Below are 27,639 nucleotides of genomic sequence, written 5' to 3' on the forward strand. Positions count from 1 at the left end.
ATTAGTGACTGTAAGGTTGTGGCAGGGGAGAGTGTAGCTCGACAGCATCGATTGGTGGTCTGCAGGATGACTTTCGAGGTGAGGTTGAGGAAGAGAGTGAGGGCTGAACCAAGGACCAGATGGTGGAAGCTGAAGGAGGAAGACTGTTGCGTGAAATTTAGGGAGGAGGTGAGACAGGCGCTGGATGGTGGTAAAGATGGGTGGGATGATTGGGCAACGACAGCAGAAGTTGTGAGGGGAGATAGCGCGGAAGGTACTTGGTGTGACATCTGGACAGAGGAAGGAAGATAAGGAGACTTGGTGGTGGAATGAGGAAGTACAGGAAAGTATAAGGAAGAAGGGGTTGGCTAAAAAGAAGTGGGATAGTCAGAGAGATGAAGAAAGTCGGCAGGAGTACAAGGAGTGGCGTCGAAAAGCAAAAAGAGAGGTGGCAAAGGCCAAGGAAAAGGCATATGACGAGCTGTATGAGAAGTTGGATACAAAAGAAGGGGAAAAGGATTTATACCGATTGGCAAGACAGAGGGACCGAGCTGGGAAGGATGTGCTGCAGGTTCGATAAAGGACGCAAATGGGAATGTGCTGACGAGCGAGGAGAGTGTGTTGAGAAGGTGGATGGAGTACTTTGAGGAGCTGATGAATGAAGAAAATGAGAGAGAGAGAAGGTTGGAAGAGGTGGAGATAGTGAATCTGGAAGTGGGGTGGATCAGTAAGGATGAAGTGAGGACTGCTATGAAGAAGATGAAAAGTGGAAAGGCGGTTGGTCCAGATGGTATACCAGTGGAGGCATGGAAGTGCTTAGGAGAGATGGCAGTGGGGTTGTTAACCAGATTGTTTAATAAAGTCTTGGAAAGTGAGAGGATGCCGGAGGAGTGGAGATTAAGTGTACTGATTCCGATTTTCAAGAATAAGGGTGATGTGCAGAGCTGTGGAAATTACAGAGGGATAAAGTTGTTAAGCCACACCATGAAGTTGTGGGAAAGAGTAGTGGAAGCTCGGTTGAGAGGAGAGGTGACGATCTGTGAGCAGCAATATGGGTTTATGCCAGGAAAGAGCACCACTGATGCGATGTTTGCTTTGAGAATGTTGATGGAGAAGTACAGGGAAGGCCAGAAAGAGTTACATTGTGTGTTTGTGGATTTAGAGAAAGCTTATGATAGGGTGCCAAGAGATGAGTTGTGGCATTGTATGAGGAAGTCGGGAGTGGTGGAGAAGTATGTGAGGATCGTGCAGGATATGTATGAGGACAGTGTGACAGCGGTGAGGTGTGCGGTAGGAATGACGGACCGGTTTAAGGTTAAAGTGGGATTGCACCAAGGATCGACTCTGAGCCCTTTCCTGTTTGCAATGGTGATGGACAGGTTGACGGACGAGATCAGACTAGAGTCTCCATGGACTATGATGTTCACGCATGCCATCATGATCTGTAGTGAGAGTAGGGAGCAGGCTGAATCGAGCCTTTGAGAGGTGGAGGTACGCACTGGAGAGAAGGGGAATGTTAGTCAGTAGGAGTAAGACGGAGTATATGTGCGTAAATGAGAGGGAGGGTGGTGGTATGGTGCAGTTGCAAGGAGTTGAGGTGGGGAAGGTGGATTGGTTTAAATACTTGGGATCAACTGTCCAAAGTAACGGAGAGTGTGGGAGAGAAGTGAAAAAGAGAGTGCAGGCAGGATGGAGTGGGTGGAGAAGAGTTGCAGGAGTGATTTGTGACAGAAGGGTAGCTGCAAGAGTGAGGGGAAAGTATATAAGACGGTAGTGAGACCAGCTATGTTGTATGGTTTGGAGGCGGTGGCGCTAACAAAAGACAGGAAGCAGAGCTGAGGTGGCAGAGTTAAAGATGCTGCGATTCTCGTTGGGGAGTGACGAGGATGGATAGGATAAGAAATGAGTGTATTAGAGGGACAGTGCAGGTAGGACGGTTTGGAGACAAAGTGAGAGAGGCGAGATTGAGATGGTTTGGACATGTGCACAGGAGGGAAACGGAGTATATCGGGAGAAGGATGTTGAAGATGGAGCCGCCAGGCAGGAGGAGAAGAGGAAGGCCAAAGAAGAGGTTCATGGATGCGGTGAGGGCGGACATGCGGGTGGTTGGAGTGTCAATGGAAGATGTGGAGGATAGAGCAAAATGGAGACAGTTGGTCCGCTGTGGCGACACTTAGCGGAGCAAGCCGAAAGAGGAAGAAGATATATATATATATATATATATATATATATATATATATATATATGTATATATATATATATATATATATATATATATATATATATATATATATATATATATATATATATATATATATATATATATATATATATATATATATATATATATATATATATATATTTTTTTTTCTGAATAAATCCAAACACGGTGTTTTAGAGAGTTTCTTCTTCTTAATTTTGGTTCCGGTATCGGCTCGAGCATGCGTTAAACACAAACAAATTATCTTGAGAACATTCATTAGGACCAGTAGGGGACATCTATTGCAAAGCAATTCTCACTCTTTATAACTATGTTCCACAACTGATTTTCAAATGTCAGAACACAAACTAACAAAACACAGATGTGCTCACATTGTATTGCTACTGTACATACTTTATTGATGATCTAACATTCTAAATAATACATACTTTGTAGAAATTTTTGTGTGTTCTTGCTGTTGATTGGCCCTGCACCTTCCCTGCACAAACAGGGCAGAAGCACAGAAACAGCCGATTGACCTTCCAGGAGCGAACCAGGGATTCCTCATATCCAAGATGTTGTGCCGGGGGGTGGGGGGGGTGGCAGGAGAATGGGCCAGTTCATGGGGAACAATTTGGGTTATGATTGTCACTGTACTTCCCTGATGAATCTGGGCAGCAGGGAAGAGTGGGGAAGATTTTACCCCAAACTTCCATTTGGGGATACAACCATCACAAAGGCATCCCCAATAGTGAATGCATGTGTATTTTCATAAGTAATTTTTAGACTGACGTACTCATTCTTTGCAGTACTGTACATGTTTTCATTGTATGTACTTTGTCGAGACACAATCCTGATAATATTCTACCATTAACCACACCCATATGTCTGATTTGGCTTTGGGCAAATGTGTCTTGCGGTCTCGCCCCCAACAGGCTGATTGACAGTCGTCGTCTCACCCACCCCTCTGTTGCCTTCCTATTTCAGAGAGTATCTGTAAAAAATTTAATGTAGAATGAACTGCACAAACAAACCAGAGCAAAGGATGCTGCACAAAACAAAACGCCGTTGGATGGTACCAGAGTCATTACCATTGACAGAGGCAGCTTGGAAATATGCCATTTGAAGATGATTATTGTTATTATGATGATGAATGAGAAGAAGATGTGCCAGTTTTGACTGATCTCAGTTTTTTGCTTTTGCCATGGTCTGGAGTACTGAAAAGTGGTCTCTGCCTTGACAATCTGCTGAACAGACCAGGTAGGCTCTCACATGTAGCCTTAGTGACTGTTTTTTTGGAGAAGATACTCCAACTTTAGTTTTGTATCTAGTGGGTGGGACCGACATTTATTTTCTGCACCATTCCAACATAGAGAGTGCTAGCGCACTCTGGTAAGTAAATGTGGGATTTGGCACAAGTTGAAGTAATACTATGGTGACTTGAGACTTGCCCTCAAAGACTTGAGACTTGACCTCAAATAATTGAAACTTGATTGAGGGCAGAGGAAAGTTAGATCCGAGGGGAAGGTGGTAAAGGAACAGAGAGACCACTGCCTGCGATGTGCCAGCACCAAGCCCTTTGGTAGAGCCTCATCACAGGAGATTCCATTATTGAAAGCTTTAGATTCCAAAGAGAGGTTTAATTTGTGTTTTAAGCTTTGCTATTTATGCTCACGCTGTGCCATCACTTTGTGACCACAAAAAAGCATGAAATGCATTTCAACCAAAAAACCCAAAATAACAACTTTGCTTGAGGTGGAAAAAGAAGCACTTTGTAAATGTTTTCTTTGTGTTTACTTTTCCCTTACAACCTTGATCAAACTCGAACACCCATTTCATGAAAATTCCATGATTCATCCAACCTGTGCACCACACATCCGACGTCGACCTACTGATTGATCAGGCAATTTGACGGGAGCAGGAGATCATTTTTGCAGTGCAGCCTGATTGTATTCCCATTGGAAAAACCAATGGCTTTGAGACACTGATCTGCCTTTTTAAAGCATCATTCAACCACAGTCTCCCATGGAAACAGTCAGTGCCTGTTGGCCGAGCAAAAAATATAGCAACGAACTGCTGTGCACTGAGAATAACACGAAAGTGTGCACAGAGAATTTACGTTTTATATCCAAATAAACGTCGGACAAGAAGAAAGAATTGTGTACGCAATGAAATCCACCCTGAAATGGAGGGTGATTGTGCTTTTATCGAACATCGATGATGAATATATTTCTCTTTTTGACATTCAATATCACATGAATGCACTCTTGCTTTTGTGTGGCTGATGTGATGGAGGAGATTAAGTTCAGTCTGAATCATTCCAAGAAGCAGACAATGAGAGATGACGTGCTTCCGATGAGTTGTTCCATTATGGTGGGCGGAAATGAAAGTGTGGGATTGGAAAATGTCACCCAAAACCTTGTCCGGATAACCTATAGGTCCGTTGCTACGCAGCATATTCCACATGACATCATTGCATCAGTAACTGTGATGATTTCATGTTTCGCCATCATTGACAGACTTTCATCAAAGTAAAGACTTACTCAACAACTCTTGGTTACATTTTGACCTCGTCACAAAGTTGAAGGAAGCATGGTGTTGGCTTAACGGTTAAGGTGGCTGTCTTAAGATCTTAGGGTCCTGAGTTTGAGCGCATGTCGTGCTGATGAAATAGCACCAAGTAGGTTGATTCAGCTTGTCAACCTTCCAAGGTTGGCAAAATAAGTATTGGTACCAACTTACTGGGGTAATTAGCCATTTGAGTCTCCTGTGTCGGTGTGGCGACACATCCAGGACTACTCTGTAGCCAAATGAAACTGCCTTGGCAGCCCTATGTGCCTCACGGTGTGAAAGGAATGATTATTATTTATTAAGTCAAAGGGGCATAGCTCTCATAATATACTATTGTGATCAGTTGTGTAGGGTTTGTAACTATGAATAATTATCTATTAACATGTTTTCTCCTCTTAGCAATGGGAGCAAAACTCACAAAACAGGTTTATTTTCTAAATGGGACTGCAGGGTGTCTTTGGTGGGTTCTCTTTCCAATAAATATGATTTGCAGCAAATGTATAAAGTTATGGGTGAATATAATTAACATTTTGGGAATAATATTCTCTGCACAGGGACTGGCAGGATCACCGAGATGTGCGCACACGAACCTTTGAGTCTTCTGACCTGGATTTGTATCCTGGTCCAGCTATAAACTGTCATCCTGGTGTTTCACAGGTAGATGAGGCATCATCAGTGTGTGCCATCCCTCAGATGGACGTTAAACTGGGTGTGCCATCTGCCAGCATTAGTTGGTGGATGTTAAAGATCCCATGGTGTCCTTTGCAAAGAGGATGTGAGCTATTACCGATACTCTGCGCAATATCACCGGTCCTCTGAACTATATCACCGGCACTCTGCGCAATGTCACCGGTACTCTGGACTATATCACCGGTACTCTGGACTATATCACCGGTACTCTGGCCAAATTCCAAATTCCTGTCCAAATTACATTCAGTCGATTGTCAGGAATGACCAACTGATTAGTGATAGACAGGCCGAAAATGTTCACCAGCTGACCCCACAAGAAGGTGGAATGATGGTGCCGTAGTTATAGTAGTAGTAGTAGTCGTATAATTCACGATTTTACTCAAATTTTAAAGATTTTCCAGTGTGGGATTACATATGCCTGATGTGAGCTTAATGTTTCGCCCAGTGTGGGATTACATATGCCTGGTGTTGGCTTTATGGTTATGATGGTGGGCTTGGGATGGCTTTATAGTGATGATTGTGTGCTTGGGATTCTCGTGTCCTGTGTTCAAGTCCTGCTTCGCTTTTGAATTATTACCAGATGGGGTTGATTTTGCCTGTCATCCTTCTAAGGTCATCAAAGTGAATACCAGCCGACTGGGATGATTGAGCCATTTGAGTATCCTGTGTTGGAGTGGTGACCTGCCTCGGATTGTCCCCAATAGCCCAGGAGACTGCTTTGGCAACACTGAGGCTCTGAACAGAGTACTGTACGGTCCCAATGGATTACATGCACTTTTAATTTTTATTGTCGTTGTTTAAAAATAGGCTCATTCATAATTCTTCTGAACATTTTTATTGAAATTTAAGAATGACTTCCGTTAGCAAAAAGATTTTGAGAATAAGACATCCTCCAAACCAATCCCAAAAATGACGTTTACGTAAATGATATTCATGACAACAATAAATAACTGACATTCAAAATTTTTTTCAACAGATCTTCAAAATTCTGATGAATGAACATTGTTCATTTCAAACAATATCTTCCTCGGGCGATGTAGAAAGAAACGAATGTCTGAATCATGAAGGACATTGATTTGAATTCAATACATTAATATTTATATTAAGGTTATTCTAATATACAAGAAAAAAATATTTTAAAGGTAAAAACAAAGGGATGAAATAAAAAACAATACCACAATACGACAACAAAAGTAAAATGTCAAAAGATGGCATGATGGTAATCCATAAGAGGATTGTGGTGTCATATTGTCTGGAATTGTAATGTGGTGTCATTCCAACCTTGCTCAGTTGTTTTTTTTTATTTTATTTCATCCCTCTATGTTTTTGCATGAAATTTTTTTTTCTTCTTTCTGCAATTTTTTCTCAGTAATTAAATGCTTAATGTTTTATGTATTTTGTTCTGGATTATATGGAGTATAGTAATACTCCATGAAACTACCGTATTCCAATGGCACTACAATTCAGATTAACATTTGTGCCAGTACATAGGATATAAAGTCAAGTAAACACACTGTTTGCTGCTTTATCACCACTTGTACATACTGTATCTTGTGCATACATATTGTTGCGGAAATGGCACTTGGTGTGTTATTAAATATAGGATTAGCCCAGATCCCCCATTAAATGCATGTTTCGCCAGGTTGTTCGGTAATTGGGCGTTACATGTGTGTCGGGTGGTGTACATGCTGTCCGTGTTCATTGTGTACACCATTCGTGCTTTTGACACTTTTCCTCTCATCCATGAAGCATCACCAAGTACTCTGTGTCTTGTCTGCATGCTGTCCATGTTCATTGTTCATGCAGTGGTGGTGTACCGAGAGGTTCTTCTCCTTCCTTCCCCTCTCCAGAGAATAGACCCCGCCCAGCGCTCTGAGAGGGAGTGGCCTAGAGAAGCGAGCACTGGGAAGAAAAAGGTGGGACTGAGAGCGCCGAGGTGGTGCGATCGGCCGTACAGGAGACGGCTGTGTCTGTTTGCGATCGGCCGTACAGGAGACGGCTGTGTCTGTTTGCGATCGGCTGTCGTGAGGAGCGAGCCGAAAGAAAGTCAGGGAAGGGACTGCATGAGATCTGTCTGCCGTCGGCTGGGAGGCGAGCGCCGGAAAGGCAGGGGTGGGTCTGCCTGAGGTCGAGTGTGCGATCGGCAGTAGGAGGAACTGAACCTGAGGGTTAGGCTGCAATCTGCTTCGAGAGGACCTGGCTGCTGTGTGAGTCGGTGATCGACTTTATGAGGAGGTCATCGACAGGTTCAACCTGCGTCTAACCACGGAGCCTCTGCCCTTACTCACGGCACGGCCCGACACGTCTCGACACGTCTTGTGGTCCCATCGATCCGCCTACGGAGCCCAACACCCCAATTTGGCCTAACCTGGTGAACAGGCCATGCCTGGACTTGTATGCTGAACCTTGTGGAAAGCCAGCTGGGGCATACCATAGATCTTTTGTCTTGGGCCGTCGACCTGATGGGGGCTGAACATGCTGAGGCTGCGTGCTTGGGCGGTGCGACTAAAGGAGGATGACACCGCCATTTTGCCACGCGGCATGCTTGAGCCGGGTGCTCGAATCCATTGACATCGGCTTGTCACGAGCCATATTCGTGCTTTTGACACTTTTTTTTGACACTAACAACTTTTTTGTTCCACCATTTGGTGTTCCTCTGGTCCAGATTTTTTCTTTTTGTTTGATGAGTCCTTCCATGTGCAGATGGTGGTTTTGATGCATTGTTGATGTGTGTTCGTGGGGGAGTTGCTCCAACCAGTTCGTGAAGGACTTGGTCTGAGAACTTCCCTCCGGCCAACGCGACAGGAGCGCAGCATTGATGCTTGTTGGCATTGGAGGTGGGAGAGAGGAGTCGGAGAGAAAAATCTTCCTTGGCATTCTCTTGAGGGAACTTTATTCGTACATTTCCTGTGATCGGTGATTGAGTTCATCATCATTGTATTTTTCCGAGGCTTGAAACGTGCTTTGGCAGCAAACGTGTTGGTTTGGCTTCTCTGACTATGTCTAATTCGTGGCGGAGTGATACAGTGTATTATCCCTGGGGTGTTTCTGTTTGTGTGGAAAGGCTCTATGGCTGGGGGTTGAGCCCAGCTGCTGCCCCTACCCCGACCCCGGCGATTCTCCTGCTTCCCCGCCTCACTGGTTCTACAGCTCTCCCCACCATGGCGGTTCCCCTGCCCCCCCCCACCCCCGTACAGGCATACTGGCTCTCCTGGCCCCCATCCAAGCAGTTATCCTGCCTCCCCCGCTGACCCTCCAACTCTCCAACCCCACTGACCCTCCAACTATCCAATCCCACTGACCCTCCAACTATCCAATCCCACTGACCCTCCAACTATCCTATCCCACTGGCCCTCTAACTCTCCTACCCCCTGGCCCTCTAACTCTCCTACCCCCTGGCCTTCTAACCCTCCTACCCACTCGCCCTCTAACTCTCCTACCCCCTGGCCCTATAACTCTCCTACCCCTGGCCCTAATACTCTCCTACCCCTTCCCCTCTAACTCTCCTACCCCCTTCCCCTCTAACTCTCCTAACCCCTGGCCCTCTAACTCTCCTACCCCCTGGCCCTCTAACTCTCCTACCCCCTGGCCCTCTAACTCTCCTACCCCTGGCCTTCTACCCCTCCTACCCACTGCCCCTCTACCCCTCCTACCCCTTGAACCTATAACTCTCCTACCCCTGGCCCTAATACTCTCCTACCCCCTTCCCCTCTAACTCTCCTACCCCTTCCCCTCTCACTCTCATAACCTCTGGCCCTCTAACTCTCCTACCCCCCTGGCCAGCATACTCTCCTACCCCCTACCCCCAGGCAATTCTATTTCCGCTGACCCTACAACTCTCCTACCCCCCCCCCGAGCAGTGCCACATAGCTCTGCTATTATACAATAATAATGTTTATTCATTACAAGACAAATAATAATATTTATGCAGCACAAACAATATTTATTCAGGACAAACAATAATATTTATTAAGGACAAACAATAATATGTATTCAGGACAAAAAATAATATATATTCCGCAGAAACAATAACATTTATTCAGAACAAGCAACAACATTTATTCATGAACAACAATAATATTTATTCAATGCAAACAATAATATTTAATCAGGACAAATAATAATATTTATTCAGCACAAATAATAAAATTGCTATTATTGTGAAACTGTACGTGAAAAGGCCGAATGCCTAAACTCGGTGTTTGCATCTAAATCTTGTGTCCGAAACCCATCACTTTCTGGAACCACCTTACGCAGTCACACCCAACTGTCCCTGGACTCTGTGTCTTTTTCTTCCGACAAAGTGGAGAGCTTGCTGTCAAAACTCGACTCAGATTCTGCAACTGGTCCAGACGGCATCAGCCTACGTGTCCTAAAAACCTGCTCCACTGCTCTTGCTCACCCTCTCCCTGTTCTATTCACCCTCTCATTTGCTGAAGGTCATCTGCCATCTGCGTGGAAATCAACAAACATTACTGCTCTGCATAAAAAGGTGCAAAAACAGATCCCAACAGCTACAAACCAATCAGCCTTCGCCCAATCATCACCAAGGTTATAGAATCCATCATCGCTTCAGATATTAAATCCTTCCTCTTCTCCAATGGCTTGATTTCTGATCATCAATTTGGTTTCAGATCACGTCAATCTACCCTGGATATGCTACTTCTGCTCTCCTAACAATGGATGGAGTAACGAAATGCCATACGTGAAATAAGAGCCATATCCCGAGACATATCAAGTGTGCTTTTGACACGGTCTGGCACCCTGTCATGCTCACCAAACTCTCTTCCTTTGGTATCCAAGGCCATCTACACTCATGGCTTGCAGACTTCCTCTCCTGGCACAGTCAACGTGTGGCCCTCAATGGAGTTCTTTCATCCCCTCTTCCTGTCCAGGCTGGAGTTCCTCAAGGGAGCGTTCGGGGCCCTGTGTTTTTTTTCTGGTTTTCATCAATGTTCTCTCCGACTCTCTGGAAAGACTTCTCTCTTTGCTGATGACTCCACCTTTTTCCGTACCATCGGTCATCCCTCAGACCCACAAACCGCAGCTTCTTCGCTCTCTGCAGATCTGGCTAAAATCACAAACTGGTTCAAAACGTGGAACATGTCTTTCAATCCTGACAAATCTCACACTCTCATTTTGTCTCTCCAAAAGGACCATTTTGAACCCCCCTCCCCCCAATCTTCTTTCTCAACAACCCTCTGGAAGAAGTCCTTTCATTCAAGCTTCTGGGTCTCACGATCTGCCATGATCTTTCCTGGGAAAGCCACATTTCCAACCTGGCCTCCAAAGCCATTCGCTGACTGGGAATTCTCTGTCGTGCAAAGTCCTTCCTCGGCCCACCTGAGCTCCTGACCATACATAAAGCTTTTGCCCACAGCCTGATGGAGTACTGCTCTCCCCCTGGGCTGGTGCTCCTGCCTCTCACTTTTCTCGGCTTCACGCCATGGAAACTGAGGCATTTAGGATCATTGGTTTCTCCCGCGATGAGGCTGAGTCTTTGGGCCTCTCACTCTCTCACCGCAGGCTGGTTGGTGGTCTTTGTCTTCTACCGTCTCCTCTCCGGTCTCGCCGCCCTGCTCTGTCTGCGATATGTACCCCCAATATTTCCATCGGGTGCTCAAGGTCCGCTAGCAACCCCCTTCTGGTAAAACTATGAAAATCATGAATCACTGCACACCTTCACTCTTTCATTCCTCTTATTCCCTGCCTTTGGAATAAACTCCCTAACTCTCTTAAATCCCATTCTGTTCTCCAGGCCTTCAAAATGGCTATTCACCACCACTTCTTATCTTTCCCCATTCAAAACCACGACCTTTTCTACCCCCATTAATCCACCCCAAACAACCCACCTCCTTCAAATTCCCTGCTTTCCTTCCTGAAAGTCCCTGTAATATCCATCTTGTATACCCCGTGTTCCTCGCCCCATCCCTCTCCCTTCCACAGATCTCCAATGTCTCTGTTCCCCACTGTTTTGTCTTTCCCACTCCTGCCCCTCTTGTCTCATGCCCCCCTTGCTGTGTGTTGTGTGTTCGCTCTCATACGAGCCTCGACAAGGTATACAAAAAAAAAATCACCCTGCGTGTGAAACACCGGAATGATCGTCTATGGCTTTGTCGAGATTGGAACCCAGACTAGACAGCTTCGAGGAAGTGTGCCCACCTCTCAGCTATCCTGCCATGTTGTGGCGATTCATTGTTTTCTAACAATTGAAAACCTTTTTTTACTCATTGTAATCATCTAATTTATTTTGCTTTCTAACTCTGGAGATGTCCTCACGGAGAAGTGCGCTGCAGTAACTCCATCAAAGCTTGCAGATATCGAAGCTTGAAGAGAGCTTCAAGCAAGCATGCCAACCACATGGTTGAAGAAACTTTTAAAAACAAAATGTTTAATATTTTGATATGTATCTATCTATGACAAAGTGACCAGTCCTATTATGAAAGATCATAGAAAAAGGGGAAACGTCAAAATATAATTGCACATTTTCAGCAGAGAGCCACTGCCCGAGGGACCGTACGACAATGCGGGGCCAAACACAGGCAAGTTGGGCCTGAACTTTGTTCAAGTCGATGGATGTATTCGGTGACGGTGTGAATACTTTTGCCTTGTACAACCATGGCATGGAAATGAACAACCAAGCAGCTTGTTTAGCACTCACCAAGTGCTCACTCAAGCAAAAACTCCAACAAAACGGTTGATAAGGAACAGCAGGTTTGGCAAGCGATTAGCAATCGCCAATCGGTCATATAAACACCATGTACCCGGACACACCCGGAATATCAAGCAATATCCAAATTAGACAAAATAATGAGCCCTTTGTTAGCAGTCAGAACTGCTGCTGAATTTAATTATGAAGTTTAAATTTTGAAATTCAGCTCAGATTAAGAGATTCTAGAGGTTATTGCATGTGTGGAAATGAAATAAAGCCACAAACACTGGTATATCTGGCAGTTTTAGCATTTAAATGCATTCCCTCAAGCAATTCGTAGTCATGATGGATGACCAAAAGGACCATTTAGAAACCCCCCCCCCATCCACTTTCTCAACAATCCGCTGGAAGAAGTCCTTTCTTTCAAGCTTCTGGGTCTCACTTTCTGCCATGATCTTTCCTGGGAAAGCCACATTTCCAACCTGGCCTCCAAAGCCAGTCGCTGACTGGGAATCCTCCATCGTGCAAAGTCCCTCCTCAGCCCACCTGAACTGCTGTCCATTTACAAAGCTTTTTTCCACAGCCTGATGGAGTACTGCTCTCCCTACCAGGCTGGTGCTACTGCCTCTCACCTTTCTTGGCTTCACGCTGTGGAAACCAAGGCATTTATGATTATTGGCATCTCCCGTGGTGAGGCTGAGTGTTTGGGCCTCTCACTCTCTCACTGATGGCAGGTCGGTGGTCTTTCTGTCTACTACCGTCTCTTCTCTGGTCTCCCCCCCCCTCCGCTCTGTCTGCGATTTGTCCCCACCATACTTATGCAGGGCACTCAAGGTCCACCAATGACCCAATTTTGGCAAAACTACCAAAATCATGCATCACTGCTCACCCTTCACTCTTTCATTCCTCTTTTTCCCCACCTTTGAAATAAACTCCCTCACTTTATTCAATCCCATTCTTCTCTCCAGGCCTTCAAAACAGCAGTTCACCACCACTTCTTATCTTCCCCCATTTAAAACCTCGATCTTTTCTACCCCCATTAATCCAATCCAATCATACCCCCTTCGAATTCCCTGCTTTCCTTCCTGAAAGTCCCTATAATGTCCATCCTGTATACCCCATGTTCTCCACCCCATCCCTCTCCCTTCCAAAGATCTCCTAATATCTCTGTTCCCCACTGTTTTGTCCTTCCCACTCCTGCCCCTCTTGTCTCATGCCCCCCCCCTCCTTTGCTGTGCGTTGTGTGTTAGCTCTCATACGATACGAGCCTCGACAATGTACACTTTTTTTTTCAATACAGTACGATAATATTTATTCAATACACACAATAATATTTATTTTGTACATTGATCGATGGCTCATGGAAGAGTTTGTATCTGAATGACATGCATGACAAAGACGTTTGTGGACAACAGTGTACTTTAATTTGAATTGTAATTGGATATTCGTAATTAGTAGAAAATGGATAAACACAAATAGCAAATGGGATTCAAACCTGACTTCCCCACATCAAGAGCCAGATGTTTTGATGGGAATACGATCTATCTATGCAGACGGATGCATTATGTACCGAACAAAGTGTATCTCACATTTACAAACATTATCAGCATTATGGGATAAAGCAAATGACAAATTCCAGACTTGTTGATGATGATTGAACCTTTGTCATCTGTGCAGTCCTCCTTTGTCCTCTTGAGCACCTCTCATTGCATCCTTCTTCGAACCCCTCACCCTGCATTGCTTGTAACATTGAAAACGATAAACTGAGAATTTTTAGAACGTCCCACATACACAGGTAAAGATGTCTTTGAATTTATTATCTCTCAGCTACTTCCCTCAAAAGCTAATTGTCGCTTTGGACAGAATTGGTGCCTTTAACCCTGCCCACCATGGCTCCTCCTTGTGCAACCCGCCCAACGCCTTAAAGGGCGAGCAGGTTGTCTTTCGAATAGAAATCGAACCCCGAACCCGTGACCAGTGTGTGCTCTGCTTTCCTGAGAAAGCCTTTCTTCCCTAAACTCGTCGCCATGCTGTCAAAGTGGATCGATGCTCGAAGGCGGGGAAGGTCCTTTGACTCGGATACCCGTGATTTTGATCACAAACAACAGCCGAAAGAGGTTTGTACAACTGTGTATAAGTGCATTTGTATGCATCTTTTTCATACACAATATACATATATATATATATATATATATATATATATATATATATATATATATATATATATATATATATATATATATATATATAACATGTGTGGAAGCCTGGTGTTTGGCTTAACGGTTAAGGTCGCTGGCTTAACATTTGAGGGTCTTGAATTCCAGCCCCTGCCCTACCGTTAAATAACACCAAGTGGGTTGACAGCCTGTCACTCCTCCGAGGTCGGCAAAATGAGTACCAGCTTACTAGAAACGGGGCACTGCATCAGTTGTGCAAGTGTGCTCCCAACAATTGTGTGTGCTTGTGTTTGTGTGTGAAGACAGAAAGTTAAATGATTCTCTGGAATTTGTGTTGAACAGAGATTTTGTTGTTTGCTTTGATGGAAACACCAAATCATAGTGTTATTATATCAAAGTGCATTTGCTCAGTATTTTTGCCCGAATGATAGGACTTTATCTTCGAAATCCTAAAATCAGACATCATTGACCAGCCGAAAGGTCGAAGTTTCGAATCTTTGATCACACATCGACCGATTCCGACTGGATGTGCGATTTATTTATTTTTTTATTTTTAATGTTTATTTTTTTTTTTTTAATTATTTATTTAATTATTTCCCCCCATGACACGTGCATTGTGAAATCGTGTTCGTACACTCATGTTCCATATGGAAACCGTCGTATAAAAACCGAACTTGATGTTATCATGTTGCACAGCGTGCACACAGACACGGACATGGACACGGACAGCATGCTTGGGATGAATGCACCCTGCAAACCGAGCCGTGACCTCTCGGGAGCGTTTACACATGGAAACTGTTGTGCTGTGTCGAGAAGGGTAGTTCTCTGTTTGAAGAAGAAAAATAAATACTCTTCTCGTGAAGAATTATGTGTGTACTGGCGATTTCATATGCCCAACCAGTGTTTCTTTGAGACTGGCATCACCGTGCCATCATATGACTGCCTTTTAAAAATCACGAGCAGGATAATCTGTGATGGGTTCGCAAATGTCTCACCTCAAATGAGCAACTTTGAGTGTGTATTGGTAGAAATGGGAATTCAACGTAAAGTGATCATGTGGAACGTGACACTTGGAACATGTTTACCTGAAACACGATGCTGGTCCACTCAGATGGACAATTTTAGTGATATGTATATATATATATATATATATATATATATATATATATATATATATATATATATATATATATATATATATATATATATATGTAGATTTCCCACCCGCCGGCGTGCGGACAGCCGCTTTTAGCCGAATCGCGGCCGTACGCCCACCGGACGAGCAATCCAGTTGCGACTTTACAGAACAACGCCGAAAACCAGTCACGGGTGTGCTCCAACCACACCACAACCTTGTCCGCACTCTACCCGCGCTACAGGGTCCGATCGCCAAATAATCGATTTACCTAATTATTCGCGCGGGTAGATTACCGAGAGATTGTACCTCAGCGAGGCCTGCTTGGACACGAGCCGCTTAAGCAGCTCGCTCCGTTTTGGGATAACCGAGCGGGGTATTATTGCGAGGCCTCGCTGGAACCGATTCTATTATCGGCTATTAAAAAGCATGCTATTATTCCAAAATGCAATACAACAGTTCAATGGAGGGAAAATGATGCAACAAACAGGTCAACATTCAAACAAGCACATTTATTCACACACGTCTGCAGTCAGGTATTCATGCAGGCACGTATACAAGCATGCACATATGCAATGTTACAGCCAACAAAAACAATGCAAAGGAGAGCTAATATCGTCTATTTATTATGTACATTTACCTATACAGGTTCTACTTCGTGGACAAGGTGCCACAACTTTCAAACAAAGAAAAGCAAGGAAAAACCCCCTCAAAGACAAGGGGGTAGACTGGACCTCTCAGGGTCTTTATAAACATGGAGCTTTGAGGACTGAAGGAGCTCCAAGAGGCCGCACAGGTTACTTTCCTCGCTGGGGCGACCCGCGACGTTCTTTCCCCACGGCAGCTAGCGTAGCCGCGGATCGGCCGTGGCCTGGTGATTCGGGCCCTAGCCGGCAACGCCTGAGAGGAACGAACGGGTCTTTGCTCTTTCTGAGTTGATGCTCTCTTTAAGAACCCGTCTGTCCCTCAGCGATGCTCGGACTGTTCCGAAGCCCGATCACCTCAGACCGTTCGGTGCTGGTTGGCGAGCTCTCTCCGGCTCGCACATGAACACGCAGCTCCGCGTGGCACAGCAGGCTTGGTCATGCCCCCAGCTCACGTCTCCCCCACTCTCCTCAGCTTCTCCACCGACTGCAGGCTTCAGGCTCCAGGCTCCAGGCGCTCCGAACCCCGACAGACACTCCACCAGCTGACTGCGCTTGGAGTTCCGCTTGCCCTTATATAGGGCCCGAGAGACGAGATCTGATCTCCGCACTCTCACCTCTGATCTCTAACCCCACCCGCCGCTGGCTCCGCCCCTCTCACTCTCTTCTTCTGAATTCCGAGGTGAAACTTGCACAGAGCGGACGTGCGCGAAGACAGCGACTCTGCGTGTCCGGCGGACGTGCGCGAAAACACTGACTTGCACGGCGAGCAAACCCCCGCGTCTGCCTGCAGCGATGCCGTTCGATGCGGACTCGCCATGGCTGGCGACAAGATGGCGTCATTTTGGAAATGAAGGTGAGGTGACGTTGTTCATGTCGATTTATCAGGGGAGATGTGGTTTAGGAGATGGTGAGATGTCGTTGTGGAGAGGATGGTTGGTTGTTGGCATAGTGGAGAAGGTGGTTGGTGGTTGGCGTGGTGGAGAAGGTGGTTGGTGGTTGGCGTGGTGGAGAAGGTGGTTGGTGGTTGGCGTGGTGGAGAAGGTGGTTGGTGCTCGGCATGGTGGAGAAGGTGAGTAGGGTGAATAGGGTGAATATACTGATTCTGGCTCACTTTTCCCCATGTAAATGAATGGGGGATTTTCAGCGATTCTTTTTTTTTTCCCCGAAAAAGGAAACCCCCTTTTTATCCCAAGGTATATTTATTTGTCTCCCCTTTTAACCTCGGGACACTTTTTTTCAAATAACCAATGCAATTAGATAAAGATTTGTTCAAGTAGTAATGTGATTTGTTAAAGGTGATTCTAAAGAAATACCTGAAACATCTAAGCCTCGGGACACTCTTTTTCAAATAACCAATGCATATTGCTGAGCTCACTCATTGAACCTATAAAGGTTTGTTCATTCTCAAATTCCTTCAATAGTTTAATTTTCTTTGCACAATAATCCCCATCTAAAATATTTAAAAACAAAACATTTGAATCTTTATATTTTTTAAGATACCCCTTTTGTGCCATTCCGAAATGATAAACTTCTCTTAATGCTCTTGTTTGACCACCTCCTGAGCCACATATCATTTTGAGATTATAGTAAATTGTTTTTTCATTGTTCAATTGATAACCATCAAAGTTTTCAGTCCATTCAAGGATATTCATTTTTTTCTTTACATCCTCTAACTTAATAGTTTTTGAATTGATTCGCTTATTTGTTTTATTTACCTTTGTTTTAGTCATCTTTTCAATAAGACTTATTTGATATTTTTCACCATCATTATGTTTTCCATTTATATACCAAGACTGAGATTTTTCTCCACTCTTTTGTTTGATTAATACTTGGTTTGACCATTTATATATTGTGAAAAAAACGCGGCGGTAGCCCTAAAAAAAACCTGAACCCATCTTCCCATCATTAAAACACAATCTATTCTATGCACTCTATCATACAATATCCATATGGAACACAATCTATTCCATAATCTAAAATAAATCTCATCAAAGGCTCCTTGTGCCCTTTTTCTGTACTTCTTCACTATATATCTTATGTTTATAACTTCTTATTGTATTCATTTTCCTATATTCTTCTTTCTTATTCATCAAACAATAATAATAATTTCGAAAAGTTATTGATTTCTTTATTACATATTTCTTTATTCCCTTTAACCTCTTATCAATCTGATCACCATACTTATAAGCATATGCCTTTGCTCTCAATCCAATAAACTCACTCATTACTTTTCCACCCAACTCATCCTTAAACTTACCAATAACCTTTTCATTCTTTTTGGAAAATAACTCGCTCTTCTTACTAAAATTAGTTGTATCATATACTCCAATATTTTTCTTCATATCTTGATAAACATCATCAGTTTTTATATCCAGAATAAAACTATCGGTGTCCATATACAACAATGAAACATTTTCACCATACTCTTTCTTTAAGCCATTATACAAATAATCATACATCAATATCTTTGATAAATCAAGAACTGCTGTTCCAATATAAATTGGTTTATCCATTACAATACTTTCCTTTTCCATATGAATAGCAGAAAAGTTCTCTGAAAAAAACCTCTTCTCTCTTAAAACTTGGTTTATTTATCAATCTCGAAGCTTCTTTCCAAGATGTTGCAAATCTAATGTTTTGCCTGTTTCGAACATTCTCCATTGTCTTTCCAAAGACAGCATTATTCATCAACTCATAGAAATCCCCTTCAAATTTTACCTTTGTATTTGTTCTCATATCTGTATTGAATTTAATATACTTTTTCATCCAAGGAGTTCGTTTAAATTTTAAAACTCAATGAATTTTAGCAACTCTCAATCCTTCTCTCAAAAACTGTTTCAAACTTCTCTGACACAAAACGTATCCCTCTTTATCATAGAATGTTGTTTATAACTTTTCTGTTGATTTACCTTTAATATTAAAACTTTTATGATAATCACTTAACTATTCTTTCTTTGGGGTTTCTTTCTCACATGCAAAAGGAAGGTCTTTATGCTTATTGTGAAAATCACTCGGGTACCTCAAATCAACTTCAAAATAATAACCATCTTCTTCCTCATTCAATTCCTGTTGAGAAGAAATAACAATATTCATCAAAGCCTTTTCATAATCCTTTTCTTCCACCCACTCGAATTTACCATAAGGCAGAGATTGAGACATTGCCCATCCATACAAATTATTAGCATGAAAATACATCAAATAATTACTATCTTTTTCACTATCATAATTTGGAAGATATTTATTATTTGCTTTAGCATATCTTTTTGAACATACTTGTGATATTCCACCTCTCTTGGACTTCTCAATCATCAAAAGCATATCTACATCACTGATTAAATCTATATCTTGTTTTGTCATTTTCAACATTGCACTCCAAGCTAAACCTGGAGCTGTGAAATAGTGGGCAGCATCTAATCCATAACAATTTTTATTATGACAGAGTGATCTAAAAGCTTTAAACACATCAGTGAACAATAAAACATCTGCTTTTTAGATACAAATCATGATATTCTCCAAGGTTCTTTTTCTTAAATATTTTCCAAATTTCTTGTGCGTGTTTATATTCCTTATCACTGATCTCTTCTTCATAAAGTTTATTATAAAAACTTTCTTTTGAAGGAAGTTGTCTTTCTTTAAATCGCATAAATGAATCCATATAATCATAAGGATAAATTCCCTTACTTGTAAGAATTTTCTCTTTACTTTGAATTTCATTCCTTGTTTGAATTTCCTCTCGAGTTAGAATTCCCTCTTTAATCAGAATTTCCTCTTGAGTTAGGATTTCATTCATTGTTGAATTTTCTTTATAATTAGAATTTCATCTTCAGTTAGAATTTCTTCATTAATTTCCTCATTAATTAGAATTTCCTCTTTACTTTGAATTCTCTCTTTAATCTGAATTTCCTCTTTAGTTAGAATTTCCTCTTTTGGATAGAATGAATTAAGATTTGGAAAAGACCCCGTGGAGCTAAGATTTGATGCTAGGTAGGCTAGTGGTTTTCCAGAAACTTGTAAGAATCTAGAAACCGAATACGAGTTCAAGGTTTTGTGAATATCATTCTTGTAAATTAAATATACTTTTGTCTTGTGTTTGTTATGGCAGAAATATTCACTGGTGTTTTTGAAAGTTCAATTATAAGTAGATGTGTATCATAGTTGGCGCTGTTGTGAAGAAAGACTGGAATAAAAGAAGGAAATTTATTATTAAGATTACAACAGGAATGAGCGAGACCTCTATATTTACCAGTAAGATGACAATGATCCCTAACTTTAGACTCCTCAATTTCCTCCTCACAAATATGACAGATATTCTTCTTCTTCTTCTTTCAGCTGCTCCCGATAGGGGTCACCACAGCGGATCATCTGTATGATCCACATAGTGATTTGGCACATGTTTTACACCGGATGCCCTTCCTGACGCAACCCTGGTCGCCTCTTACAACACAGGGACAAAGATGACAGATATTGTTCTTTCTAAGTTCTAATTTTTCTTCTTCGGTTAATTTCATCAGTTCATTTGTTTCTTTCATTAATTTAGTTAGTCTTATACAATCCTTTTCGAATCGTTTTACAAACTCTTGTGAAGCTATTTTTCAACTATAATGTTCAAGTGTATTATACTTTTCTCCAACAGATGATTTGATATAAAAACAGAAACCACATAACAAGGAATATGTTTTTGATATTTATTTATATATGATTCTTTTGGATTAGGAGAAGCAGTATTTATCATTTTTAGGATACATTCAAAATCAGCATATATCACAAATGGGTGCATGAGAGATTTATTATAATCTTCAAAAGAAATTTTTTCACCAGGTTTCGGCATTGTAATTGCAGCTGATTTATGATTACTACAATATTTTGAATGTTGTTCTAATCGTTCTTTTGTATGAAATGAATTAAGACATCGCTTACAAGGATATATTTTGTTTGCTGTTCTGAATACCTGAGAAGAGATTAATCTTGATAAATTATTGATGTATGTATAATGTGAATTATTTCCAACACTAAAATATAAAAGATCAATGTGTTTCTTCATTTTAATCGTTGTTTGAAATTTTTAATATTTGAACTTTGTTTGTATCCGTTAATCCATATACATTAATAGAAAGATTATTTTTTTTCTCAAATTTTGGAATATCTTTTAGTGGCATTGGGAATTTAAAATCTTTCATGTCCAAGGTATTCTCATATTTCATATATTGTTTTACTCTTTCTGAATTACAATTTGGTGGATGTAAGTGAGCAAGAACAGAACAGAGAAAACATTTATTATCATTGTTCTTACTATTAACAACTGCCTTCTTTAGTTTTATTTCTTTTGGTAATTCAATATAAGAAGAAGCTTTAAGAGGATTTGATTTTAGAATGTGTAGATCTAAAAAGATGATTTTTTAAATATGAAATCAACTTCCTACCACTGGATTATCAACATCCTCCTCTTGTCTTGAAAATTCTTCATAAACCCCACTATTTAAAAAAATCTTGAAATGATGTTATAAAATGAAGATCTGTTCTCATATAAGGAGTTTGGTCTTCATCTTTTCTTTTCATATTCATTTTCACTCCCATATAAAACTTTAAAGTCTTCATTTCTTTTAATGTCTTTCTAATTACTTTTTCAACATGAGGTTTCACTATTTCAATTGATTCAGCTATTGATGATGGACCGGGTTCTCCAAATTGAAAAATCCTTATTTTTATGTGCCCTTGAAATGCCCCATCAGTGTTTTCAATATAATAGTCTCCCTTTACTTTAAACTCATTTTTCTTGTGTTTTTGTGATTGAAGATGTCTATTATAACTACTCTTCAAAACATCCTTTGAGCAGAAATCACGATGTTTTCTTTCCAACTCAAGAGGAGATATTTGATGAAATAGATTAAATGTGTGTTTGTTGGTTTGAAGGTGTTTTTTATAATGTTTTATATTCGTGATTACAAACATCGCAGTATGTTGTATTCACCATATTTATATAATAAAACTTTGCTAAAACTAAAATTTTCTTGATGAAAATTTTGTTTATTTTACAGGTGAATCTGTGCTTAAAACCATTTTATCCTCCAACTTTTTTCACTTAATAAATACAATGTTTCAAGACACAAAAGACAAGTTTCAATCAATCTCTTCATTTGTAAAAGAAACTGAGAAATATGTCAAGGATGTAAAATTGAACAAAGATAAATATAACAACGATTGGATAAAAACAATTATGGTGGATAAGATGAGTTCTTCAATTTCCTTCAGTAGAAGGGCTTTTAGAATACCTGGTAGAACATCAATTAAAGGATCTCAAACAAAAGTTTCTCCTCTCCTGCTGGTAATATAGTCAAAACTAGAAAAAGCAAGGAAATAAGAAAAAGTATCAAAAAACAAAAACCTTATGGATGAAGCTTTAGAAAGAAAAGATAAGACCATCTGTAATATGCAAGGAGAAATTTGTATTTTTTTCAACAACCCTAAAGATGTAAATCCTGATGAAATAAAGGATGTTAATATATCAGGTGAAATGACATTTCGTTCAATAGGAGTTAAGGATCATTTTAAAATTACCTTCAATCTAAAAAATGTTGTAGTTGTATCTGGTAATGAAAAAAAGTATATAGATATCGATGGTAATATAATTAAATATGAGTCAATATGCAACTGAAAGTACAGATGAATTTCAGTTTAAGTAAAGTTTTACTTTATAAACATGCTAGCCTTTCCTGATTCTCCAGATGACAAATTTGAGAATTGTCCTGCGTGTAAAAGACGGGGATTAAACACAGTCAAAAGCCTATAAACAATGTATATTCTGTGATTATCTTCTAATTAATGAAAATAAAAAATTTAAAAAGGAAAATAATTCTTTTAGATTTACACCAAAAATGAATTACTTTACAAGATTGATTTTGAGAAATGAATGGAAAGTATGAGGGTGATAACACACCTTTCCTTACAAGGGAAGAAACTGAACGTATTAGAGAAATGTTCAAAGGATTGTTGTTATATATTATTCATGGATGTGATTTTCAGGGAAATCTCAACACAAGATATTGCATAAATAAAATAATGGATTATCTTGAAATTAAACCTGAACTTGGGATAAAATATAGAGTTTCTAAAAAAGCCAATATTAAATTAAATAACCTGTTTTCCAAATATATAAGTGAATGATTTTTTACCCATTTGGGAAAATAAGATAAAATTTAACAACCATAAAAATCTTCCAAATTCATTCAGATGTCTCATAGTTGGTTCAAGCGGATGTGGAAAAACCTGCTCACTTTTGAAGATGCTCCTGACTCCCAACTTTTTAGATTATGATAATTTAATAATTTTCACAAAGTTGAGTTTTCAACCAGAGTATCAACGACTCTCACAAGGTTTTAATGCTGGTCTTCAAAAAGAAGATATAATCGGTTTATTTAAACTTCAAAAAAACCTAAATCATGATAACATTGAAGATATAATTCAACTATTTTGTGATACACAGAGATGTAAAATGAAATAAAAACCGATAACTTGTATTCTTAGTGATAATACGGATGATATACCATCTCCCCAAGATTTGGATAAATCAAAAAAGAACCTCGTTATCTTTGATGATTGTGTTAATGAGAGAAACCAAACGGAAATGGACAGCTACAACACAAGAGGGAGACATTCTTCTTGTAATTGTATTTATCTTAGTCAATCGTACTTTCAACTTCCTCGTCGTTCCATCAGAAACAATGCTAATACTATTATTTTATTCAAGTTAAATTCAATAGATATAAATAATTTCTGGAGAGATAATTGTTCTACATTATGTAGTAAAAAGGAATTTGGGGATTACATGAAGCACATGACTGAAAAATATAAATATATTGTTGTGAAACAAGATGAGATATTCAGGGATATATTTTTTGTTTTATAAACAATTGCATATATAAATGACAACTATTATTATAAATCTTGTGGATAAATCTGCTTCTGAAAAAAACTTTCATAAATCAAGGTTCTTGTGTAGTACAAATGAGAATATTGTAAATTTACTTTAAAAAACACCCCGTGATATGCATTGTATCAACAACAACTAGAGCAATAAGACCTGGAGAAGTAAAAGGTGAAGATTATCACTATATTTCAGTGGAGGAACATATGCGATTGAGGAATGAAGGTCAAATTTTTGAGGAGGTTTCTCTTGGTACAACAAAATATTCACATTGTAAGAGTGAGTTAAGGAAACTAAAATCTGGTGGTCTTGGGATATGAGAAACTAATCCAGAAGGAACGACACAAATTATTAAACATCTGAGCGGAGTGAAGATTTTATCATTCGGTTTTGATGTTGATGAAGAAACTCAATGCAAACGTATGAGAAGCAGAGAAGCAAGTATTAGTGAAGAAGAAATTACAACTCATATTAATGTTAATAAAGAGTTTGATGAAATATTAAAAGAAAAGTATTTATTTGAACACATCTACTTGGATGATGAAGAAAAGGAAAATTTCCCTGTTGATCTTTACAATTCATTAAATTATATTTTCCAATAAATAAATGGATGCAAAAGAAAGAGCAGGAAGATTTAAGGAACATCAAGAGTTGGTTTCTAAAGTTGTAAAACAACAGGAAGACATAAAGAAGAAACGCAGACAGAAACTAACGGGCGAAGAAGCATTTGAAAGAAAACAAGATACATTTTTTTTAAACCACTTTAAAAAACTTCCCAAGAAAAAAAATGAAAGATGTTTCCACAGTTCCCACAGAAGAATATACAAAAAACTTCAAATGTTAAAAGATTTTGATCAAATGACTGAGGAAGAATTAGAGCATTTAGGAGAATTAGAATATGATGATGAATGTTTATTTCAACAACTGGAAGAGATTAATCGACCCGCTGATTATATTGTGAATGCTCTTCAAAACAAGGAATATTCAGCGGATTCAAAAACCAAAGCAGGACTCATTCCAACAGAACAACCAGCAATATTTCATCTTGTTCAAGAAAAGTATTGATATTTATTGATGAATTAAGGTTCTTGGGTTCTGCTCAACCCCCTGTTAAATTCACTCCGAGATTAATGTTTCTTCTCACAAAAGATGGAAGACAAGGTTCAACTGTAAGGGATGAATCAAAGTATATTGATAAACCATTGGATATGAAAAATAATGATGATAGAGTGTATATTGATCTGCTGAACACTCTGAATTATAGGGTTAGTATTTCTGGTAAAAGTAGAAAAAATGAGAAGGAGAAACACATTATTCAGGCTTTAAGTATCCTTGGTTCAGGTATTAGTTTTCTTCCAAATGACCCATCACATTTAGTTAACAGACTGTTATTGTTATAAGGTAGTAAGAAGGCTGGAAATAATTGTTTTAAATTAAGCATCAGCCATTTTAGACCAGTTGATGAACATGAAAATTATTAATAAATCTCAATATAAAGACATTTTATCTCATATTAAATAAGATGAGAAGCACAATCCTGTTTTAATTTCACAACAAGCGACCAGACATCTTCATTCCCATACCCACTACAACTTGACCCAACAAAAGAATATGAGGCATCTTTATTGTCCATGGAAACTTATAATACCTTAGTTAATAGAACTGATAAAAATGACAAGTTTAGTTATTATCCCGGAAGTGGATACAAAACGATAACAGTCTCACCCGGAGCATATGAGATTTCTCAAATATCTTCCAAAATTGCTCGTCTTATGAAAGAACAGGGTGATGAACCAAAAAATATTGTTATAGACATTCAAAAACATACTTAAAAATCAACGATTAAAGTTAAAAATAAGTAGAAGGTTGATTTCACAATTGATAATTCATTTAGAGAGTTATTGGGTTTCTCCTCAAAAAAGATTGAAACTAATGGGACCTTTTGCAGTGATAATGTCATTAAAATATCCTCAGGAATAAATTCGGTGTTAATTCACTGTGATTTGATTGATGGTGCTTATAATGATGGAATAAAAACAAATACAATATTTTCATTCAGCGCATACTCAACCCCAATTGGTTATAAATTCAATATGGAACCCAAAAATTTGGTTTATCTCCCTGTGTCAGAAAAACCCATATACAGAGTAAATTTTAGGATAACCGACCAAGATAATCGTGTGATTTCTTTTGATGGAAAAGTTATATGCATCAGAATTCACCAACGTGAAATTTTCCAATAAATAAATACGATGGTTATTGTGAGTAAACACGAGTTGGGAAAATATAAAATAATTACAGGGGATGGGATGTTCCTTTCCCCATACTACAAGGGTGAAGGTGTGTTTCTTGGTAGAGGATACTATAAACCTAAGAGACAAAGGGGTGTTGGACATCAATTTAGAGGAGATGGGATAATTGATACTCGAATGGGTATCGGTTCAACTATTCTCAAAACATAAAGACCTAATTGGTTCAACTGCTTCTGCTGTGGGAAATATAGCAGGTGCTGTAAAGAGCATAAAAGATGCCCAAAAGGAATCTCATAAATTACAAGCAATGAAAGATATCAAGAAAGGCAAAACTCAGTTGTCCCCCCAAGAACGACAGAAAATAATTCAAATACTTGGGTCAGGGTTTCAAAAGTTTAAACATCTTTTTTCCAAAAATAAATACAAGTATGGAAGCAATTGATAGTATCTATGATTTGGATGATACCATTATCATCTCAAACTCCACTAAAAAGAAGATTACTTCAAGGTAAATGCAATAACTGGAACAGACTGGAATGCAAATGGTACAAAAAGTTTTGAAATAAATAATCAACAAACCTATTTGAATCTATCCGAAAGTTTCTTGTTGTGTAAATTTAAATTCACTAAGGCTGGGAATAACACAAACGCGACACTCGTAAATGATTTCTTCTGGAAAATGTTTGATAGTGTTCGTATGTACATTGGAACACAAGAAGTTGAAGCGGTTGATTATGTCTCTGCTGTATCTGAAATGATGAAATTTACACTATACATTCAGTGATAGAATGGGAAAGGGGTCTGTCGAAGGTTTTATTCCTGATATGTCAACGGGAACAAACACAGACACTGGATATAATCAAAGGAAAGGTGTGTATAATGATGATACAAAAGCAGTTTATAGTTTTACTGTGGCAGTTCCTCTTAATTGTATATTTGGATTTTGTGATCATGATAAAATTCTGTATGGTCTTAAAATTAGATTTCAACTCCAAAGGAATGATAATGAAAATAGATTGCTTTTTAGTGTTGGTAGTGCTTTTGGTGATCAGAATAAATTTGTAATTGAGGAAATGAGTTGGTATATTTGTGAATATACTCCGAATCTTAAAACAGAAGAGATCTTGAATCGAAGACTTCACTCAAAGAAACCACTCAGTGTATCATATCTCAAAAGAAGATGTCAACACGTTGAACTCAACGAAACCACTTACACGTGGAATTTGGGTGTTCTGGAAGGAAAGCCACGATATCTGTGGATCATTTTTTAAAAAGCCAGATGGTGATACTGCGACTGATAAGAATAATGCATTGAGTGATAATGCGAAGGTGAAACAACTTCGTGTTTCTCGAGATGGAACATTTTATCCACGAGATAGATTGGAAATTAATTGGGGAAAAAATGATTTTGCTGA

At 39.7% G+C, this 27,639-nt stretch overlaps 1 protein-coding gene across 1 annotated transcript in view; it reads left to right on the plus strand.

Moving 5' to 3' along the window:
- Positions 1-9,620: 9,620 nt before the first annotated feature.
- TPH1 (tryptophan hydroxylase 1) overlaps positions 9,621-27,639 on the plus strand; it is a 175,190-nt gene continuing 157,171 nt past the window's right edge. The window contains exon 1 of the mRNA XM_085880358.1: positions 9,621-14,209. Within this exon, the coding sequence (XP_085736484.1) occupies positions 14,120-14,209 (90 nt within the window). The 5' untranslated portion in view covers positions 9,621-14,119. The remainder of the gene's footprint in view (positions 14,210-27,639) is intronic.

Source organism: Eptatretus burgeri, chromosome 5, assembly GCF_056783735.1.
Source record: "Eptatretus burgeri isolate ZD-2024b chromosome 5, Ebu_testis_v1, whole genome shotgun sequence".
NCBI lineage: Eukaryota > Metazoa > Chordata > Myxini > Myxiniformes > Myxinidae > Eptatretus > Eptatretus burgeri.